Source organism: Pseudophryne corroboree, chromosome 6 (assembly GCF_028390025.1).
Source record: "Pseudophryne corroboree isolate aPseCor3 chromosome 6, aPseCor3.hap2, whole genome shotgun sequence".
Classification (NCBI taxonomy): Eukaryota; Metazoa; Chordata; class Amphibia; order Anura; family Myobatrachidae; genus Pseudophryne; species Pseudophryne corroboree.
The window spans coordinates 837,643,494-837,667,584 of record NC_086449.1 but is presented as its reverse complement, the minus strand read 5'-3'; the positions used below and the strand labels follow the sequence as shown (position 1 = coordinate 837,667,584).

Genomic DNA, 24,091 nt, shown 5'->3' with positions numbered 1-24,091 from the left:
AGGAGAATAGTGCATACACACCAGGGGTAGTTCTATTGGCTAGAGGAGATTAGTGCATACACACCCAGGGGTAGTTCTGTTGGCTAGAGGAGATTAGTATATACACACCCAGGGGTAGTTCTGTTGGCTATAGGGGAATAGGGCATACACACCCAGGGGTAGTTCTGTTGGCTAGAGGAGAATAGTGCATAGACACCCAGGGGTAGTTCTGTTGGCTATAGGAGAATAGGGCATACACACCCAGGGGTAGTTCTGTTGGCTATAGGAGAATAGGGCATACACACCCAGGGGTAGTTCTGTTGGCTAGAGGAGAATAGTGCAAACACACCCAGGGGTAGTTCTGTTGGCTATAGGAGAATAGTGCATACACACCCAGGGGTAGTTCTGTTGGCTAGAGGAGAATAGTGCATACACACCCAGGGGTAGTTATGTTGGCTAGAGGAGAGTAGTGCAAACACACCCAGGGTTAGTTCTGTTGGCTAGAGGAGAATAGTGCATACACACACAGGGGTAGTTCTGTTGGCTAGAGGAGAATAGTGCATACACACCCAGGGGTAGTTCTGTTGGCTAGAGGAGAATAGTGCATACACACCCAGGGGTAGTTCTGTTGGCTAGAGGAGAATAGTGCAAACACACCCAGGGGTAGTTCTGTTGGCTAGAGGAGATTAGTGCATACACATCCAGGGGTAGTTCTGTTGGATAGAGGAGATTAGTGCATACACACCCAGGGGTAGTTCTGTTGGCTAGGGGAGATTAGTGCATACACACCCAGGGGTAGTTCTGTTGGCTAGAGGAGATTAGTGCATACACACCCAGGGGTAGTTCTGTTGGCTAGAGGAGATTAGTGCATACACACCCTGGGGTAGTTCTGTTGGCTAGAGGAGAATAGTGCAAACACACCCAGGGGCAGTTCTGTTGGCTAGAGGAGAATAGTGCAAACACAACCAGGGGTAGTTCTGTTGGCTAGAGGAGAATAGTACATACACACCCAGGGGTAGTTCTGTTGACTAGAGGAGATTAGTGCATACACACCCAGGGGTAGTTCTGTTGGCTAGAGAAGAATAGTGCATACACACCCAGGGGTAGTTCTGTTGGCTATATGATAATAGGGCAAACACCCCCAGGGGTAATTCTGTTGGCTAGAGGAGATTAGTATATACACACCCAGGGGTAGTTCTGTTGGCTAGAAGAGAATAGTGCAAACACACCCAGGGGTAATTCTGTTGGCTGGAGGAGATTAGTGCAAACACACCCAGGGGTAGTTCTGTTGGATAGAGGAGATTAGTATATACACACCCAGGGGTAGTTCTGTTGGCTAGAAGAGAATAGTGCAAACACACCCAGGGGTAATTCTGTTGGCTGGAGGAGAATAGTGCATACACACCCAGGCATAGTTCTGTTGGCTAGAAGAGAATAGTGCATACACACCCAGGGGTAGTTCTGTTGGCTAGAAGAGAATAGTGCATACACACCCAGGGGTAGTTCTGTTGGCTAGAATAGAATAGTGCATACACACCCAGGGGTAGTTCTATTGGCTAGAAGAGAATAGTGCAAACACACCCAGGGGTAGTTCTGTTGGCTAGAAGAGAATAGTGCAAACACACCCAGGGGTAGTTCTGTTGGCTAGAGGAGAATAGTGCAAACACACCCAGGGGTAGTTCTGTTGGCTAGAAGAGAATAGTGCATACACACCCAGGGGTAGTTCTGTTGGCTAGAAGAGAATAGTGCATACACACCCAGGGGTAGTTCTGTTGGCTAGAGGAGATTAGTGCATACACACCCAGGGGTAGTTCTGTTGGATAGAGGAGATTAGTGCATACACACCCAGGGGTAGTTCTGTTGGCTAGAGGAGATTAGTGCATACACACACACAGGGGTAGTTCTGTGGGCTAGAGGAGATTAGTGCATACACACCCAGGGGTAGTTCTGTTGGCTAGAGGAGAATAGTGCAAACACACCCAGGTGCAGTTCTGTTGGCTAGAGGAGAATAGTGCATACACACCCAGGGGTAGTTCTGTTGGCTAGAGGAGAATAGTACATACACACCCAGGGGTAGTTCTGTTGGCTAGAGGAGATTAGTGCATACACACCCGGGGTAGTTCTGTTGGCTAGAGAAGAATAGTGCATACACACCCAGGGGTAGTTCTGTTGGCTAGATGATAATAGGGCAAACACCATGGGGTAGTTCTGTTGGCTAGAGGAGAATAGTGCAAACACCCCCAGGGGTAATTCTGTTGGCTAGAGGAGATTAGTATATACACACCCAGGGGTAGTTCTGTTGGCTAGAAGAGAATAGTGCAAACACACCAAGGGGTAATTCTGTTGGCTGGAGGAGATTAGTGCATACACACTCAGGGGTAGTTCTGTTGGATAGAGGAGATTAGTATATACACACCCAGGGGTAGTTCTGTTGGCTAGAAGAGAATAGTGCAAACACACCCAGGGGTAATTCTGTTGGATAGAAGAGAATAGTGCATACACACCCAGGCATAGTTCTGTTGGCTAGAAGAGAATAGTGCATACACACCCAGGGGTAGTTCTGTTGGCTAGAAGAGAATAGTGCATACACACCCAGTGGTAGTTCTGTTGGCTAGAAGAGAATAGTGCATACACACCCAGGGGTAGTTCTGTTGGCTAGAAGAGAATAGTGCATACACACCCAGGGGTAGTTCTGTTGGCTAAAAGAGAATAGTGCAAACACACCCAGGGGTAGTTCTGTTGGCTAGAGGAGAATAGTGCAAACACACCCAGGTGTAGTTCTGTTGGCTAGAGGAGAATAGTGCAACACAGCCAGGGGTAGTTCTGTTGGCTAGAGGAGAATAGTGCAAACACACCCAGGGGTAGTTCTGTTGGATAGAGGAGAATAGTGCATACACACCCAGGGGTAGTTCTGTTGGCTAGAAGAGAATAGTGCATACACACCCAGGGGTAGTTCTGTTGGCTAGAAAAGAATAGTGCATACACACCCAGGTGCAGTTCTGTTGGCTAGAGGAGAATAGTGCATACACACCCAGGGGTAGTTCTGTTGGCTAGAGGAGAATAGTACATACACACCCAGGGGTAGTTCTGTTGGCTAGAGGAGATTAGTGCATACACACCCGGGGTAGTTCTGTTGGCTAGAGAAGAATAGTGCATACACACCCAGGGGTAGTTCTGTTGGCTAGATGATAATAGGGCAAACACCATGGGGTAGTTCTGTTGGCTAGAGGAGAATAGTGCAAACACCCCCAGGGGTAATTCTGTTGGCTAGAGGAGATTAGTATATACACACCCAGGGGTAGTTCTGTTGGCTAGAAGAGAATAGTGCAAACACACCAAGGGGTAATTCTGTTGGCTGGAGGAGATTAGTGCATACACACTCAGGGGTAGTTCTGTTGGATAGAGGAGATTAGTATATACACACCCAGGGGTAGTTCTGTTGGCTAGAAGAGAATAGTGCAAACACACCCAGGGGTAATTCTGTTGGATAGAAGAGAATAGTGCATACACACCCAGGCATAGTTCTGTTGGCTAGAAGAGAATAGTGCATACACACCCAGGGGTAGTTCTGTTGGCTAGAAGAGAATAGTGCATACACACCCAGTGGTAGTTCTGTTGGCTAGAAGAGAATAGTGCATACACACCCAGGGGTAGTTCTGTTGGCTAGAAGAGAATAGTGCATACACACCCAGGGGTAGTTCTGTTGGCTAGAAGAGAATAGTGCAAACACACCCAGGGGTAGTTCTGTTGGCTAGAGGAGAATAGTGCAAACACACCCAGGTGTAGTTCTGTTGGCTAGAGGAGAATAGTGCAAACACAGCCAGGGGTAGTTCTGTTGGCTAGAGGAGAATAGTGCAAACACACCCAGGGGTAGTTCTGTTGGATAGAGGAGAATAGTGCATACACACCCAGGGGTAGTTCTGTTGGCTAGAAGAGAATAGTGCATACACACCCAGGGGTAGTTCTGTTGGCTAGAAAAGAATAGTGCATACACACCCAGGGGTAGTTCTGTTGGATAGAGAATAGTGCATACACACCCAGGGGTAGTTCTGTTGGCTAGAAGAGAATAGTGCAAACACACCCAGGGATAGTTCTGTTGGCTAGAAGAGTAGCTTTGATATGAGGATTATTAGGAGGGTATGACGTGTTCTCCAGTCATCCTGTCCAGTGGTCTCCCTGGTGGGCATACCCTTTTGTGCTTTTCATCTGCCTTCTCCCTAATAGGATGGACCAAAGGCCGCCTTTCCTGATGTCCCTAGTTTTCTGCCTAGAGGGTGTCACTGACATCTATCACCTCAGCTTGACAGCGCACATAGGTGACACAAGGGTGGCTGATGTTCTGGTGCCACCCAATCTGGAGAATAGGTGGCTGGTTTCCCTTTCCCTACCACCTCTTTGCCAGGTTGCCCCCATCTAGGGCCATAGGGCATTATGACAGTGTAATTCAGGTAAGGTACCAATAAAAGCAATGCTTCTTACCTAGACCCTAGTGTGTGCTATAAACTAGGTGTGATTCCCGCTCACTGTGTATGGTAAGACAGCTACTGACAATGATATCCTGCACACAGAAGACTAGACGTGGTAGAGGGTGGCCATGTACAATAAGATACTGTGCCCAGCATGTTCTAGCTTTCTAAATGCTGATTACAAACATGTAGAACCATGACCCAACTACTGTAGCAAGTGACTGAGGACCCTGGGACCCCTAACACAGGCGGAAGTTTTACGTGTGAAGCTTTTTATTGATCGGAGCAAGGTTGGTAACGCGTTTCTCCAGCATGTGGGTGCAGATTATCTCTCATTACAACTACAGGATGAGGCTCCATCTCTACTCCCTTGGAGCTGGTGCAAACTGTCCTGTTGCCCGGTGTAATGGGAACACCATTAAAAATGTGTCCTGTCAGACCCTATTATTACACTTCATTCCACTTGTAAAATAATATTGCGTTTCTCCACTGCTCACAAATAAGGCGTATATGTGCAAATGTGTGCACGTTCACCTCCTGCCCTCTGCCGGAACAATGTACATTACAGCTATCTTGCACTGTAAACACCTATTGCAAATTGAGGTATGAGGCGTACTGCTATTGGACTGAGGCTTTAAAAGTGTCAGCTTTAAAATTTTTGTATTTTTATCAAACTGCATTTCTGTCCTCACAGCAGCGTTCACCGTTTCCCAATTCACGCTCTGTTATATATTTTGTTTATCACCCCTGATTCATGTTTATAAGTGAAGAAATAAAGCAAGTAAATTTGGGGTTCATTTCCGAGTTGATCGCTAGCTGCCGTTGTTAGCAGTGCAGCGATCATGCTAAAAAATGGCATTTCTGCGCATGCACCGCAATGCGCACGTGCGTCGTACGGGTACAAAGCTTGTTGTTGTTTTTCTCAGGTTCTAGCAGAGTTTTCAGTCGCACTGGCGGCCGCTAGAAGATTGACAGGAAGGGGGCGTTACTGGGTGTCAACTGACCGTTTTCAGGGAAGGTTTGCAAAAGCGCAGGTATGTCTGAAAAAACGCAGGCGTGGCTGGGCGTTCGCTGGGCGGGTGTATGACGTCAAATCCGGACACGAATAGACTGAAGTGATTGCAAGAGCTGAGTAAGGTTCAGAGCTACTCAGAAACTACACAAACTGTTTTTGCAGAGCTCGGCTGCACAGGCGTTCGCACTTCTGCTAAGCTAAAATACACTCCCCAGTGGGCGGCAGCATAGCGTTTTCACGGCTGCTAAAACTAGCCAGCAAGCAACCAACTCGGAATGACCCCCTTTGTGTCTGGAACGAACCACGTAGCCATGCAAGGGGAGCAAATGCATTTGTATTGTTTCTGTGCAGGGTAAATACTGGCTGCTTCTGCGTGTAGCCCACACATGTTAGACCGCTTTATTCTTACACTGCAATTTAGATTTGTTTGAACACACCACACACAAATCTAACTTTCTCTGCACATGTTACATATAACCCATCTGCACTGCAGCATAGTAGGAAACATGTAACATGTGCAGAGAGAGTTAGATTTGGGTGGGGTGTGTTGCTTGATAATTTGCTTTACTTACAAATATGAATCAGGTCCATGGTACGGTGCGCGGATATCACCGGGAGAGTTTGGAGTCCACCACTCTACAATGGACTCATGTACTGCCCCCATTTACCACCGGGTTCACTACGGCTGGCCGGCGGTCGGGCTCCCGGCGCCCAGCATACCGGCGCCGGGAGCCCGACCGCCGGCTGACCGACAGTGTGGCGAGCGCAAATGAGCCCCTTGCGGGCTCGCTGCGCTCGCCACGCTACGGGCACAGTGGCGCGCTACGCGCGCCACACTATTTTATTCTCCCTCTATGGGGGTCGTGGACCCCCACGAGGGAAAATAAGTGTCGGTATGCCGGCGGTCGGGCTCCCGGCGCCGGTATACTGAGCGCCGGGAGCCCGACCGCCGGCATACAGAAGACCACCCTTTACCACCCCCCGAGCCTGACTAACAATGGCTGCTGGGAGAAACCCTTTGTCCAGGTTTTGGAAAGACAAACACAGTGATCAGTGATCCAGCCAGAGATCAGTCATAGCAGAGAGCATTGGTCCAGTCTGTATGCAGGACACCTGGCAGAACAGGTAACTTCCAGCAATCAGGGCCACTGTCTGTTTTGGAGAAGTTAATGATTGCTGACCTCTCACTACACCAAATAGGAACGTCTCATCCCGTCTGCAGCCAGTGCATGGAACGTTCCAGCTGGACAGGTAATCCCTTACCTTATGGCTTACACCATTCATATAGTGCTGTGTAATTTGTGTCTGACATCCTCTCTGGTATATGTAGGCGTTATACGTATTGTGTATGTGGTAGATGAGGGCTGGCGCATTTATGTCACCCGCTAACTAAAGTGTTTCTGACCACATTCTCTTTAGTCCGTGTGAGTCGGTTTAGGAAGAATCAGATCTTCTAGGAGTTTAGTGAGGACCCTTCCCCTCGTCTTCCTGCAAAACGGGTGTACTACTATATACCGGTGTTTGGGATCCCGGCGGAATGCCGGCAGCGGGGCAAGTGAAAAAGATCCTACGCACGCCATACTAATTATTCTCCATCCTGGGGTGTCGTGGATCCTGGCACCGGTATGCAGAGCGCTGGGATAATGACAGCCTTCCATGCAAAACAATAGTAGATGGCGTTGCGGTACAGATAGCCACTGCGCCATTTTTATACATTATAATTAGACTCCTCAGATGGCAAAATACTTTTAAATAACTTTCTGGGATTGTTCTTAAGGTGCGTGAAGTAGAGATGTGCGGTTCTCCAGAGATCTGAATCCACACGAATTTTGTGGATTCAAATCAAATCCTGGTCCGGATCACTATAGGAGATCTGAGCCGAGTCCCGTTCAGATCTTCCTGAGGTTCGGATTATGGATTTCAAATCCGAATTCTGGGGTTTTGGTGTGCAGACATTACGTGATTTTAGCTGGGGTTTTTTTTTTTTTATAGATATTTATCAATAAGTACTTATCAATAATTTTTTTTTATTGATTTCTTAACCAAACCAAAATACCAACCCGAACCATAAGACTTGAGAGCGGCTTCACCAGAACACGTTATTCCGCGCACATCTCTAGTTTGAACGGTTTAAAAAAATGACCATTCAGCCGTCAGATTCCATCATAAAGTAAAAATCCAAATTAAGACAATGTTGTACTATACAGTATTATATATTTATATACTAAAGTATATACTTGTACTGTATGCCATAATAGTCATACACTATATATAGATGTATACAATAATAGTCATACACTATATATACATGTATAAAATAATAGTCATACACTATATATACATGTATAAAATAATAGTCATACACTACATATACATGTATAAAATAATAGTCATACACTATATATACACATGTATACAATAATAGTCATACACTATATATACATGTATAAAATAACAGTCATACACTATATATACAATAATAGTCATACACTATATATATATATATATATATATATATATATATATGTATACAATAATAGTCATACACTATATATACAATAATAGTCATACACTATATATATATATATGTATACAATAATAGTCATACACTATATATACAATAATAGTCATACAGTATATATACATGTATACAATAATAGTCATACACTATATATAGATGTATACAATAATAGTCATACACTATATACATGTATACCATATTATGACTGAGAACTTACAGAGGTGCGTGTACCAAAGACTGAGAACCCGGATCTATGCACTGAGATAGCATTAAATATGATTTTTCCTACAAGTAGATGGGATGTGGCGGCTCATTAGTGCTGATGAGGTTTCTCCTTACCTTGCCTCAGCGTCCGGGCGGAATGTGACATAATAAATAATACAACCACTGATGTGTGAGAACAATATACAGCTGCGTTATACAGGATGATGGAAATACATGTACCGGCCGCCCGGCCCCATTCACTTATACGGTGTAGTGAGCGACCCAGAGGCTCAATTATGCTTTTACTGCAGAATGCCAATAACTGTGGCCTTGTAGTTGGGGGGGAGGAGCTGCAATGGCGCAATTCTCTCCGGAAGAGGCGTGAAAATCATCGGCATGTTTGGGGTTACATGCAGAACACGGCGGTATTTTCCCTGCTTGCAAAACAGACTGTATTATTACTCAGCGTCACATGGACTGTCCACGTGGCTATTTCCAACCTATGCCTGACGCTATTCCTAGCGCTAATGAGGCCCAATGGGTGTATTACGCAAGCCGTCTTCTGTGATGTCATATTATATACTCCTATGTAAGACGGTGGCTTGAGCGCAATTCTGTTTGCAGAGCGTATTCTGTCTGGGGGCCTAATTCAGATCTGATCGCAGCAGCAAAATTGTTAGCTAATGGGCAAAACCATGTGCACTGCAGGTGGGGCAGATGTAACATGTGCAGAGAGAGTTAGATTTGGGTGGGTTATATTGTTTCTGTGCAGGGTAAATACTGGCTGCTGTATTTTAACACTGCAATTTAGATTTCAGTTTGATCACACCCCACCCAAATCTAACTCTCTCTGCACATGTTACATCTGCCCCATCTGCACTGCACATGGTTTTGCCATTTGCTGCTGCGATCTGTGCTTGCTCCAGAATCAAGTGTATGCATGTACGGGAGATGCAGAAGTATATAGCTCCATTTGCGTCAGAGTAGGCGTAATAGGCTGGCGTAATGGTGGGCTGTGCAGATATGTTACCGCGCTTGTTTTCAGACTGATGTTTTTGTCCAGGGCTGGTGTAAGAGCGCACTGATAATGATGGTGACTGTGATGCCAGGCGTGTGGATAGTGCTGATGACAGAAAAGCGTACGGAGGGGGGAGTATCCGCACTTATGTACATGACCTCGCTCTGCGTGGGCCGCTGTCTCAGTCTGTATATAGGTAACGCTGTGTCATGGAAGATCAATAGCTGGGAAGCTGCAGTAAGACACAATGATTGTGTAACAGAGAGAAGCCCAGCGCAGAGGGGCGCTGTTACCATCTAGTTACTGAGGGGGCTGAGAGGGGTGTCATACAGTCCACCAGCCGGTGAGCGTATACTGCACATGGGTGGAATGCAGGGAACCTCTGCTCTCTCTAGAGCACAGGTTCTCAAACTCGGTCCTCAGGACCCCACACAGGGCATGTTTTGCAGGTCTCCTCACAAAATCGCAAGTGAAATAATTAGCTCCACCTGTGAACCTTTTAAAAAATGTCAGTGAGTAATTAATACACATGTGCACCTGCTGGGTTTATAGATTGGTAAATGCTCAATTAGCTTAGTGATATCATTCAGGTGCTCGAAAGGAAGGGGTATTTCTGAGCAAGAAAAAAAGCAATTGTTTCCCCAGCACCCTGAATGGATAACAGTAACCAGATATAAATCCCACATGATAATAGAATTCAGAGATCTTGGTTACACATATTTCCACAAATGTGTGAATAAGCCCCAAAGCCACATCAAGGCCTCTCTGTATATTTGGGGTCCCTAGCGCTATATCTAGGTGCAGGGTGTGGCACCCCAAAACACCAGAATGAGCCAGAAAGCCCAGTGTGGCAAACCAGTGTAAAAAACTATAGTGTTAATAAATTAGTATTTAGGAAGCCGAATCTATAGAGGGTGTGATACAAACATGAAATGTAATTAAAATAGAGAAATAGTGTTAGAAAATTAATAAGTGAAAAGTGTTAATAGAATGTAAAGGTATGCCATACTAAAGCCATCCAGCTCAGCCAGTCCAGAGGCACCACACCTCACACCTCCATTACTCCAATCTGGGTCTAAGATTAACCAGCAAGGAGCCACATGATAATGGCTCCTTACTAAAATATGTCTAAGCTAAGAGCTACCTACCTTGGAGCAACCCCATAATGCTCCATGTGGCATGTCAGGGCCTGCACCTCCTCCTAATGCAGAAACCTCTATGCCTCTCACAACAGACATATAGATTGGTAAATACTCAATTAGCTTAGTGATATCATTCAGGTGCTCGAAAGGAAGGGGTATTTCTGAGCAAGAAAAAAGGAATTGGATTCCCCAGCACCCTGAATGATAACAGTAACCAGATATAAATCCCACATGATAATAGAATTCAGAGATCTTCGTTACACATATTTGCGCAAATGTGTGGTTAAGCCCCAACACTGGTTTGCCACACTGGGCTTTCTGGCTCATTCTGGTGTTTTGGGGTGCCACACCCTGCACCTAGATATAGCGCTAGGGACCCCAAATATACAGAGAGGCCTTGATGTGGCTTTGGGGCTTAACCACACATTTGCGCAAATATGTGTAACGAAGATCTCTGAATTCTATTATCATGTGGGATTTATATCTGGTTACTGTTATCATTCAGGGTGCTGGGGAATCCAATTCCTTTTTTCTTGCTCAGAAATACCCCTTCCTTTCGAGCACCTGAATGATATCACTAAGCTAATTGAGCATTTACCAATCTATATGTCTGTTGTGAGAGGCATAGAGGTTTCTGCATTAGGAGGAGGTGCAGGCCCTGACATGCCACATGGAGCATTATGGGGTTGCTCCAAGGTAGGTAGCTCTTAGCTTAGACATATTTTAGTAAGGAGCCATTATCACGTGGCTCCTTGCTGGTTAATATTAGACCCAGATTGGGGTAATGGAGGGGTGAGGTGTGGTGCCTCTGGACTGGCTGAGCTGGATGGCTTTAGTGTGGCCTACCTTTACATTCTATTAACACTTTTCACTTATTAATTTTCTAACACTATTTCTCTATTTTAATTACATTTCATGTTTGTATCACCCCCTCTATAGCTTCGTCTTCCTAAATACTAATTTATTAACACTATAGTTTTTTACACTGGTATGCCGCGCTGGACTTTCTGGCTCATTCTGGTGTTTTGGGGTGCCACACCCTGCACCTAGATATAGCGCTAGGGACCCCAAATATACAGAGAGGCCTTGATGCTGCTTTGGGGCTTAACCACACATTTGCGCAAATATGTGTAACGAAGATCTCTGAATTCTATTATCATGTGGGATTTATATCTGGTTACTGTTATCCATTCAGTGTGCTGGGGAAACAATTGCTTTTTTTTCTTGCACCTGCTGGGTTACCTGCAAAACATGCACTGTGTGGGGTAATGAGGACCGAGTTTGAGAACCCCTGCTCTAGAGCTAAGTAGGAGAATTCTGTCTCCCACCATGTCACGTTACACAGTGAAAAGACAAGTTGTTCCCTGCACTTGCTCAGTAGTGATCTTGGTGGCCATCTTGGGATAGGGGATGTAGCCTCCCTGGAGAACAGGAAGAATGGATTCTGCACAGTAATTCACTCCTCTCTCAGCAACAACTGCACCTTGAAAGAATAGGAATAATCATTAATACAAGGTATAAAATGTGTCACTTATATCCCAAATGATAGTTACTCATTGTCACATGTTATAACAACAATGTATCTTCTCCCAGATCTCAGACCACTGTGTAAGATTCTCTTTGGTGACATTTAATGTTATCTTTCAGACTAATCCTGCAACATGGAGAAAGAAAACAACGACCTCAAGAACTCAAAGTCCAACTTATCTCCGCAAGATGGAAATGTATCTGATCCCGCTAAGAAGCCCCAATGCTGCACCCCTCTGAAGGTACTGTCACGTCACCCATTACCCCTCCCACCTCCCCGCAGAGATTACATCATATATGGGGGAGCATGTATCAAACCTTGGGGAGAGATAAAGTACCAGCCAATCAGCTCCTAACTGTCATTTTTCAAGCACAGCCTGTAACCTGGCAGCTATAAGCTGATTGGCTGGTACTTTATCTCTCTGCACTTTAGCTTAGTACATCTCATGTCTCTATCGCATTCCGGATATTGGTGAAACGGGAAGCATCGCATAGGAACATATGGGGATTGCGGCTGCCGGGCGGTAATGAGGGATCGCTGAGGTTCCTCCTTCTTACATTCAGGAAATACCTAATATTTGCGGCTAACCCCCGAATATGGGTGTTTTCAGTGATATAGTCACAAACATACTTTGATAAATGGGCCCCGCGTCGCCCGCCTCCTTGCCCTGCAACATGATCCAGGGAGCCGCCTGCGCAGCCGCAAGTGTTAATGCAGGTGACATGAGCCCAGCAGTTTGATCATTTCTGTATACAATACTTTATATATGTATATATGTAGATTTTTCCTGCTCCTCCGTGCTCCTTGGACATTGCACATTTACGGTTTACAAACCATCAGAGAATATCGGGGCCAGGACAGGCGAGGCGGGGGAGCGCGTCACACCTGTCTCCGCAGGAAGAGCGGCTTTTCAGAAGTAATAATAAGGTAAATAGAGATTAATACAATTTCCTCTTAACAACTTGCCTGGCATGGTCGCATCATTTGCAACCTCACCGGACTGTGCGCTGTCTGGCCTGGTTGCAAACGATGTGACCAGCCACAAACACATAGTGGCCAGCTGCCGGAAGATATTCTTATAGCAGCCGCCAATCACAGAGGGAACTTCGGGTCCCTCTGCCTCCCTGCACTCTCCCGCAGTGTCTGCCAACCGGTCAGTACGGCAGGACCCCCCACCTGTCGGCTACAGAGAGGAGCAGCCGCTCAGGAAATGGAAATGAATACCCTCCTGAGCCCCCAGTGTGTGCCTGGTGGCTGCAGCCACTGGGAATGTCAGAGTTGGGAGGGTCCCAGTCCCACGATGTATCCGATGTTCTGCTGGTGCTGTTGCGATGTTCCAATGTTTGTAAAGCCAATATTTTTAAACTGTTAATTTTTTTCCAATAAAATCATTTTGGATACGTTTTAAATAGTTCAATTAATTCAATCATAAAAAAAAGTCTATTTATAAGCTGTTTTTGGAAAAAACATTAGCCGGTTAAGTGGTTAAAGGAAGAACGCTGTTTATCACAGTGAATGTAATACTAAAGTTTCACTCATGAGAATATAAAGCGTGATGAATAGACCCCTTAAGCACAGATCTGCTATTTGTCCATGGGATAAATATAAGGATCTCCTTACAGGGAACTAAGGATCTAATAGGGTTTGAGATAACAATATGATTAGAAAAGGGGCCGACTAGATGGGCCAAGTGGTTCTTATCTGCCGTCACATTCTATGTTTCCGTAATGTCATACCTGCCTACTCTCCCGGAAGCTGCAGGAGGCTCCCGTTTTTTGGAGTAGCCCCCCGCAACCCTGGAAGAGTAGGCGGGTCTCCTGCATCCTGCTCACATCCTAGTGATGCGGGAAGGATGCAGAGATACTCTCCTGAGTTAGCGGTTCCAAGGAGTGGGGAAGGGGTTAGAATGATGCGAATCGCATCATTTTAGCCCCGCCCCCTTCCCATGGACCCCGCAAATTGCGGTGTTTTCCTGATGTAGAGGCAGAGCTTGATGATGTCACAGCCCATCCCCTGAAGTCTCCTGCTGCGTCTCCTGGAGAGGAGACATTCAAAGTAAGTAAGTATGTAAATTGTTCCCTATTCATTATTCTGGGACCACTGTGAGCAGTCCTCTCAGCCCAGCAGTCCTCTCAGCCCAGCGGACAGGGGCCTCTTTTGCACAGGCGCCTCATCAGCGCAATGCTGGTACTCCCATATGGGCAGTACAGTGAGGTTTGCCCTCCCCTTCCTTTGAGGCACTGGAGTTTGTTTCCCTTATAGTAGGAGAACCTCGCACTCTTCCAGCGCAGGATGTCTGACTATGAAGATGAGGATTTGGGATGGGGGAAGGGGGGGGAGGTAACACTGACTCTTTTTCGTTTATTGATTTTTTACATATTACATCATGTATAGGAGGAACACTGTCTCAATTACTGTCATTTAAACTAAAACAAGTGGGGTCTCCTGGTAACACCCCAATTCTCCAGCAACTTTACTATAATCTGTCATCTGAGCTTTGTGTGACTGACTAGGGCTGTAACTAGGTGTGTGCCGATGGTGCACTTGCCCTGGAGGTGCACCATCAGCAGCACCAAAACCGCCCCTGACATGGTCGCAGCCACTGTCACTACTCACTACAGCACTGCCGCCTGTCATCTGCAGGGGACGCGGGAGTTCTGCAATCAGCTCCCGGGTCTTTGCCTCTCTCAGCAGCCAGCCTGCCGAATTAACACAGCAGATGGATGCCAGGTCACAGGTGAGTCTCTCTCTCTCTCTCCCCCCCCCCCCTCATAAAAAGGGGACTGCTGTCATAATGTATAAAAAAAAACAACAGCGGGGACTGCCTGCCATAATGTTTTTTTTTAAATAGGAGACTCTGCCTGCCTAATGTGTAAAAAAGGGGACTCTGCCTGGATAATGTGTACAAAAAAAAGAAAGCCCCTTCCCCATGTAGATACGCCCTTGTATTTTTTGTGCATGCCTCCGGCGCGCACTGGCCCTTATTTATGTGTGTGTGTGTGTGTGTGTGTGTGTGTGTGTGTGTGGTGGGGGGGGGCGTCAATGCTGTTTCTTGCACACAGAGCTAAAATGTCTGGTTACAGCACTGTGACTGACATCTAAATTTCTCTGCTGATTCTCTCCTGTATGCTGCGCCCAGCTGCCACCTATATACCATGACCCCACATGTGCCTAGCTGCCACTTATATATCATGACCACACGTGTGCCCAGCTGCCACCTATATACCATGACCCCACATATGCTCAGCAGGCACCTATATACCATGAGCCCACGTGTGCCCAGCTGCCACCTATATACCATGAGCCCACATGTGCCCAGCTGCCACCTATATACCATGACCCCACGTGTGCTCAGCAGCCGCCTATATACCATGGCCCCTTGTGTGCCCAGTTGCCACCTATATACCATGACCCCACATGTGATCAGCAGCCATCTATATACCATGACCCCATGTGTGCCCAGCTGCCACCTATATACCATGACCCCACGTGCACTCAGCTGCCACCTATATACCATGACCCCACATGTGCCCGGCTGCCACCTATATACCATGATCCCATGTGTGCTCCGCAGCCACCTATATACCATGACCCCAAATGTGCCCAGTTGCCACTTATATACCATGACCCCACGTGTGATATACCATGACCCCTGGTGTGTCCAGCTGCCACCTATATACCATGACCCCACGTGTGACTAGCTGCCACTTATATATCATGACCACACATGTGCCCGGCTGCCACTTATATACCATGACCCCACATATGCTCAGCAGCCACCTATATACCATGACCCCACGTGTGCCCAGCTGCCACCTATATACCATGATCCCACGTGTGCCCAGCTGCCACCTATATACCATGACCCCACGTGTGCTCCACAGCCACCTATATACCATGACCCCAAATGTGCCCAGCTGCCACCTATATACCATGACCCCTTGTGTGCTCAGCAGCCGCCTATATATCATGACCCAACATGTGCCCAGTTGCCACCTATATACCATGATCCCAAATGTGCCCAGTTGCCACCTATATACCATGACCCCACATGTGCTCAGCAGCCATCTATATACCATGACCCCACGTGCACTCGGCTGCCACCTATATACCATGACCCCACGTGCGCTCACAGCCGCCTATATATCATGACCCCACATGTGCTCAGCTGCCACCTATATACCATGACCCCATGTACGCTCAGCTTCCACCTATATACCATGACCCAACGTGTGCTCAGCTGCCACCTATATACCATGACCCCACATGTCTCCTGGGTGCTTGGGTACGGCACATTGTGGACAGAGTAGAAAGATTGTTGGAAGGGGCCGGGAATTACCCGGCGGTCTTGGTGCACGTTAGTTAGTGGTAGGTGGGATGTCCTTAAGAAAGATTATAGGGACCTAGGACAAAAATTAAAGGCAGAGACATCTAAGGTAATATTCTCTGAAATATTACCTGTGCCATACGCTAGTCCAGGCAGACAGAGGGAGATTAGGGAGGTAAATGTGTGGCTTAGAGACTGGTGTAGGAAGGAGGGGTTTGTGTTCTTAGAACACTGGGCAGACTTCTCAGTCAGACGCCATCTTTTTTTGTTGCGATGGATTGCACCTAAATGAGGAGGGGGCTGTGGTGCTCTTTGGGGGGGGAGGATGGTTCGAAGGTTGGAGGAGATTTTAATTGATGTGCCTGGGGGGAGGTATTAGAAAGAATTAGTGGGACAACTAGAGAGTGAAGAATAGTGGGATGGAGAAACTATAATGGGGGTGGAGAGGGGGAAAGGAGAAAAATAGTCAGCAATGGTCATTTAAGGGAAACCCAGGTTCCTAAGGAAATGTTATGTACAACAAAACTTGCGGTCAGGGAAATACTACACTCAAGTGTATGATTGCAAATGCAAGAAGCCTAACAAGTAAAAGGGGGGAATTAGAGACAATTGCACTTAATGACCAATATGACATAATAGGCAATACAGAGACATGGTGGGATGATTCTCACGACTGGGTGGCAAACATTGAGGGATACACCCTCTTCAGGAGAGATAGGACTAATAAAAAGGGAGGGGTGTTTGTCTCTATGTTAAACCATTCTTAAAACCATATTTAAAGGAGGTCATTTACAAGGGGGCTGGAGATAACGTGGAGGCATTATGGGTTGAGATTTCGAGTGGGGGTAAAGATACAAAAAAAACTATTTTAATAGGGACATGCTACAAACCACCAGATATTAGTGTGGCTGACGAATTACAACTCTGGCAGCAAATCGAAAGAGCTGCAGATATGGAGGACGTCATTAATGTTGGGGACTTTAATTACCCGGACATAAACTGGAACACCGAAACAGTAAATACAGCTAGGGGTAACAGATTCTTAAACATGCTAAAAGATCATTACTTGTCCCAGGTAATTGAGGAGCCAACTAGGCAAGGGACTATACTGACCTAGTACTAACTAATAATGAGGAAATAATAATAAATACTAAAGTAGGGGAGACCCTAGGAAATAGTGATCACAATATGATCACATTCGATATCAGCTTTCAAAAACAACAATATAAGAGTTTAACTAAGATTGTAAACTTTAGGAAAGCTAATTTCATATTGCCGAAACAAGCAATGAAGGACATCAATTGGGAATTGTTTTTCATGGTAAGAATACTGCTGAAATGTGGGATGTTTTTACAACTGCGCCCAATAAGTACACTAATTTATATACTCCCAAAGTCAACAAAAAACAGAAGTAGGAAATTCAAATCGATGTGACTTAATGAGAAGGTCAAGGAACAAATGGATAAAAAAAGGCGCACTTTCAAAGCATTTAAGTCTGAAGGAACGGTGGAATCATTCCAGTTCTACAAGGAATGTAACAAAAAAAATGCATAAAAGCAATCAGAGCAGCTAAAATAGAAAAAAATAAAAAATCGCAAAGGAGAGTAAAACAAACCCCCAAAAGTTCTTTAAGTATATAAATGGTAAAAGGTTGAAAATGGAGACTATTGGGCCTTTAAAGGGCAAGCTGGATATCTTGATTAATGATAAGGAAAAAGAGGATCTATTTAATAAATTATTTTCAGCAGTATTCATGAAAGAGGACAGGTTGACGAGAGTAGAGCATAACATAAACTATAATAACGACCCGTTGATTGGTACTTGGTTAAACGAGGGAGTAGTCCAGGAGAGACTACGTAAAATTAAGATAAATAAATCTCCTAGGCCGGATGGACTCCACCCCAGGGTCCTTTGGGAACTCAACGTAGAGATATCGAAACCTCTATATCTGATTTTCAGCGAGTCAATTAGATCAGGAATGATACCAAAGGACTGGCGTACAGCAGAGGCAGTCCCAATATTTAAAAAGGGTACTAAAACGCTCCCCGGGAACTATAGACCGGTAAGTTTGACATCTATAGTGGGGAAACTACTAGAAGGTATATTAAGGGATAGCATACTAGAGTACTTGGATACCTCCAAGGTTATTACTAGGAATCAGCATGGGTTTGTGAAGGACAAGTCATGCCAAACTAACTTAATAAGCTTCTACGAGAAAGTGAGCGATAATATTGATCAGCGTCAAGCAGTGGATGTGATCTTTTTGGACTTCGCTAAGGCCTTTGACAAAGTTCCACACAGGAGACTAATTCTCAAACCAAGAGGGATTGGAGTAAGAAACACTATTTGTACTTTTGTGAGTAATTGGCTGTTTACTAAGGAACATCGGGATGCGGTCAATATGCCGCCGGCCGGAATCCCAGCGGTCGAAATACTGACGCCGGAATCCCGACCGCCACAATCCCGACCGCCACAATCCCGACCGCCACAATCCCGACATATTCTCCGTCCGTGGGTGTCCACGACACCCATAGAGGGAGAATATAATAGTGTGCCGAGCGTAGCGAGGCACCGTGCCCGTAGCGTGGCGAGCGAAGCGAGCCCGCAAGGGGCTGCGTTCCGCTCACCACCCCTGTCGGGATTGTGTGGTCGGGATTCCGGCGTCGGTATTTCGACCGCCGGGATTCTGTCCGGCGGCATTTAGAACTGATCCCGGAACATCGAGTGATGATTAATAGGATGTACTCTATAGATTGTAAGCTTGCGAGCAGGGCCTTCCTACCTCTGTCTGTCTGTTTTTACCCAGTTTTGTTCTATTACTGATGTTCTAATTGTAAAGCGCAACGGAATATGCTGCGCTATATAAGAAACTGTTAATAAATAAATAAAATAAATACTCTGAATGGCTTCAGTACTCAGTGGAATACCGCAGGGCTCAGTACTCAGGGGAATACCGTAGGGCTCAGTACTCGGTGGAATACCGCAGGGCTCAGTACTCAGTGGAATACCGCAGGACTCAGTACTCAGTGGAATACCGCAGGACTCAGTACTCGGTGGAATACCGCAGGGCTCAGTGCTCAGTGGAATACCGCAGGGCTCAGTACTCGGTGGAATACCGCAGGGCTCAGTACTCGGTGGAATAGTGCAGGGTTCAGTACTCAGGGGAATACCGCAGGGCTCAGTACTCAGTGGAATACCGCAGGGCTCAGTACTCAGTGGAATACCGCAGGGCTCAGTGCTCAGTGGAATACCGCAGGGCTCAGTACTCGGTGGAATACCGCAGGGCTCAGTACTCAGTGGAATACCGCAGGACCCAGTACTCAGTGGAATACCGCAGGGTTCAGTACTCAGGGGAATACCGCAGGGCTCAGTACTCAGTGGAATACCGCAGGGCTCAGTACTCAGTGGAATACCGCAGGGCTCAGTGCTCAGTGGAATACCGCAGGGCTCAGTACTCGGTGGAATACCGCAGGGCTCAGTACTCAGTGGAATACCGCAGGGCTCAGTACTCAGTGGAATACCGCAGGGTTCAGTACTCAGGGGAATACCGCAGGGCTCAGTACTCAGTGGAATACCGCAGGGCTCAGTACTCAGTGGAATACCGCAGGGCTCAGTGCTCAGTGGAATACCGCAGGGCTCAGTACTCGGTGGAATACCGCAGGGCTCAGTACTCAGTGGAATACCGCAGGACTCAGTACTCAGTGGAATACCGCAGGGTTCAGTGCTCAGTGGAATACCGCAGGACTCAGTACTCAGGGGAATACCGCAGGGCTCAGTACTCAGGGGAATACCGCAGGGCTCAGTACTCAGTGGAATACCGCAGGGCTCAGTACTCAGTGGAATACCGCAGGGCTCAGTACTCAGTGGAATACCGCAGGGTTCAGTACTCGGTGGAATAGCGCAGGACTCGCAGATGATACTAAACTATGTAGAGTAATTCAGACGAGGATGTGGAGTCTCTACAGAATGACTTATCTAGACTGGAGGTCTGGGCGGATAAATGGAGAATGAGGTTCAATATAGACAAATATAAAGTTATGCACTTTGGGACTAAGAACATTCAGGCAGCCTATAAACTAAATGGAGAAAATGTAGGGATAACGGTAGTAGAAAGATTTGGGAGTGCTCATCGATAATAAACTTAGTAGCAGTACACAATGTCAGAATGCAGCAGCAAAAGCTAATGAGGTGTTACCATGTATAAAGCGGGGAATGGAGACAAGGGATGGGAGTGTAATCCAGCCGCGGTGCGGCCAAACCTGGAATATTGGCCCTCATTCCGAGTTGTTCGCTCGGAGATTTTCATCGCATCGCAGTGAGAATTCTCTTAGTGTGCATGCGCAATGTTCGCACTGCGACTGCGCCAAGTAACTTTACTATGAAGAAAGTAAGTTTACTCACGGCATTTTCATCGCTCCGACGTTCGCATTGTGATTGACAGGAAATGGGTGTTACTGGGCGGAAACACGGCGTTTTAGGGGCGTGTGGCTGGAAACGCTACCGTTTCCGGAATAAACGCAGGAGTGGCCGGAGAAACGGTGGGAGTGCCTGGGCGAACGCTGGGTGTGTTTATGACGTCAGCCAGGAACGAAAAGCACTGAACTGATCGCACAGGCAGAGTAAGTCTGAAGCTACTCAGAAACTGCTAAGTCGTTTGTGATCGCAATATTGCGCATACATCGGTCGCACATTTAAGAAGTTTAGATTCACTCCCAGTAGGCGGCGGCTTAGCGTGTGTAACTCTGCTAAAATCGCCTTGCGAGCGATCAACTCGGAATGAGGGCCATTGTGTACAGTTCCGGGCACCGCACTATACAAAAGATATCTTGGAACTCAAAAGGGTTCAGAGGTGAGCCACCAAACTGATCAAGGGTTTAGAGCAGGGGTGGGGAACCTCCAGCCTGTGGGCTGCATAAGGCCTGCAAAGCCATTTGTTCCGGACCACCCGCTTGTGTGTCAACGAGACATGCCGCCGTTCAGTCCGCATACCTCCCAACTTTCTTCAGGCAGGAGGGACACACTCACAGCAAAAAGGGGGCACAGCTAACGGGAAAGGGGCGTGGCTTCATGGGTGGACCCGCGATCGCAAGCCACGCCCCTGTTTTCGTCAGTGAGGGGGCATGCTGAGCGCTCTGTGAGCTGCTGGCATGCCCCCAGCGGCGGATTATGAGTCCGGGGGGCCCAGGGCACTTGAGACAGGGGGGCCCTATCTCATTGCTGTGCCTGCTGTGGGATTGGGGGCGTGGCCTAATTGCACCCTCGTGGCCACGCCCTCTTATGCAAATTCCGGGATTATTATTTTTTATGGGATTTTGGCCCCTCAGCTAGGGGTAAATCCAGAGGGGGTGGTTGATCCCCCTACACACCCGCACAGGCAGAAGACAGCAGGGAGGCTGTTGCTGCCTCCCTGCAACACCACAGACCTGCCAACACGCAGCAGCACAATGCTGCCGCTGTTACTGGCAGGACGGGGGAGCTTCAGAGCTGGGACAGAGCTACTCCAGCCGCGGACCCCCTAAAACTGTGAGGCCCGGGGTACGTACCCCCTGGGCCCACCCTTAATCCGTACCCCCTGATGCCCCCTCTGTCTCCACTAAATAGACGCTGTGTGCATGCTAAGCAGAACAGCGAGTACAGGAGCTTCCCAACTGACCCCCCCCCACCACGGGACAATGCGGGTGGGATAGTGGGACAGACCCAAAAAAATGGGACTGTCGCGCTAAAATCGGGACATTTGGGAGGTATGGGGGTGTGTGAGGGGTATGTCATACAGACAGACGGGCACCGGCTCACTGTGTACTTGACCACCCCACATCAGCATACTCAGCAGGGTCTCTCTGGCGCGGAGGAGCGTCACTTTCTGGCACACTCCACGCTTCTTAGCTGCAGTTTTGTGGGGCACCTGCCACTGTGCAGGTTCCGTACTGCCTCTGTTATCTCCATCCCCGGCAACCCCACCGCTAGCTGCAGCGCTGCCACCCGCAGTGAGGTGCGCCCAGCTCCTTCACACACTTTAGCCGGCGGGTAGCGCTGCAGAAGTCCGCGCTGCTTGCAGGCTCCGACCCCCTCCTCCCTCCAGCTGCAGCGTCTCCTGGGGGCTAACCAGTCACTCCCAGTCTCCCCTTACCACAGTGCCCAGCAGCCGCGAGGTCGGCGCCACGTGCATGCTATGACCCCCTCCTCCCTCCAGCCGCAGCATCTCCTGGGGGCTAACCAGTCACTCCCAGTCTCCCCTTACCACAGTGCCCGGCAGCTGCGCGAGGTCTGCGGTGTGTGACTGAGGAGGGGGGGAGGGATGCGGACGGGCAGAGGAAGCAGGACTCCAGCCTGAGAGAGTCAGCCATGCCAAGTCTCCAGCAGCAGCAGATCCCAACAGGTTGGAGTGGAACAGCAGCAGCCAGCAGCAGTGACTCCGGTAACACACATCTGTCTGTCACCACTGTTCTGTCCCTAATACCTATCCCTCCTGTGTTCTGTCATGTCCCTGTAACCCCTGGCCTTGACCTGCCACCCTTATCCTGGCCCTTTCACCCTTATCCTGGCCCTTTCACCCTTATGCTGGCCCTGTTACCCCTATCCTGGCCCTGTCACCCCTGTGCTTGCCCTGTCAACCCTATACTGGCCCTGTCACCCCTGGCCTTGCCCTGTCACCCCTGGCCTTGCCCTGTCACCCTTATCCTGGCCCTTTCACCCTTATCCTGGCCCTGTCACCCTTATCCTGGCCCTGTCACCCCTATCCTGGCCCTGTCACCCTTACCCTGGCCCTGTCACCCCTATCCTGGCCCTGTCAACCAAATCCTGGTCCTGCCACCCCTACCCTGGCCCTGTCACCCCTATCCTGTCCCTGCCATTTCTGTCCTGGCCCCGTCACCCCCGTCCTGGCCCCGTCACCCCTGTCCTGGACCTGTCACCCCTGTCCTGGACCCGTCACCCCTGTCCTGGACCCGTCACCCCTGTCCTGGCCCCGTCACCCCTGTTCTGACCCTTTCACCCCTGTCCTGGCCCTGTTACTGCATACCCTCCAACTACCTTTTTGGCAGGTACAGTACCCGCAGCGCCTCCAGACCCCTCCCCAATGCACCACACCTCCGCACCTTCCTCTCCACCACATGCGACACTCCACCCCTCCCCTACACGCTGTGCCTCCAGACCCCCTACACCACCAGCGCCTCCCACTCCCCCACCACCCACAGCACCTCCAGACCCCCTCCACCATCCGCCCCCCATATATGTCTCCCCCCACGCCTACCTCCTCCACCCGCAGCATCTGCAGACACCCTCCTCCATTCGCGGTCCCCCTCTCACCCACCCATGGCACCTCCGCACCTGCCCCTCCACCACCTGCAGCGCCTCCGGACCCCCTTCCCCGTCCGCCGCACCACCCGCTCCTGCCTCTCCCCCACCGCGGTGCCTCCGGACCCCCTACCCCACCCACGGCACCCCCGCCCCTTCCCATCCCACAGCACCTCCGGAACTCTTCACCCATCTGCAACATCCCTGCATCTGCCCCTCCCCAGTGGCACCCCTGCCCCTCCCCCACCTGCAGTGCCTCCGGACCCCTCCCCCATCTACAGCCCCCACTCTACTGTTTCTCCCCCACCCGCAGCACGTCCCAACCCTTCCCCATCCAGGCACCCCCCCGCATCTGCCCCCCCTCCACCTGCAGCATCTACAGACACCCTTCCCTATCCGCAATCCCCCCCCCCGCACCCGCTCATTCTGTACATCGTGCCCTGCAGGTGCTGTTCACGCCGTCTTAAGGGGCTGCGCCTCCTTCACCATCGCACGCCCTTTTATTGTGCAATATTTAACCACTAACAAAGGAATGCAGGGAATACTCCATATAATACAAATATTGAATCCCATATAGGCATGCAAGGGTTAAAGGAGC

The 24,091-nt window shown here is 48.4% G+C and overlaps 2 protein-coding genes across 4 annotated transcripts in view; both read left to right on the top strand.

The window, feature by feature from the left end:
• The window catches only part of LOC134933874 (solute carrier organic anion transporter family member 1A2-like), a 279,409-nt gene that overhangs the window by 29,365 nt on the left and 225,953 nt on the right, over positions 1 to 24,091 (top strand). The window lies entirely within an intron of this gene.
• The window catches only part of LOC134933872 (solute carrier organic anion transporter family member 1C1-like), a 112,620-nt gene that overhangs the window by 8,757 nt on the left and 79,772 nt on the right, over positions 1 to 24,091 (top strand). For 2 of the 3 annotated variants that reach the window (XM_063929409.1, XM_063929410.1), the window contains exon 2: positions 11,993 to 12,114. In XM_063929409.1, the coding sequence (XP_063785479.1) occupies positions 12,007 to 12,114 (108 nt within the window). In that variant the 5' untranslated portion in view covers positions 11,993 to 12,006. Of the gene's footprint in view, positions 1 to 6,603; positions 6,712 to 11,992; positions 12,115 to 24,091 lie in introns of those variants that run through there. The other variant, XM_063929408.1, reaches the window with a different exon arrangement.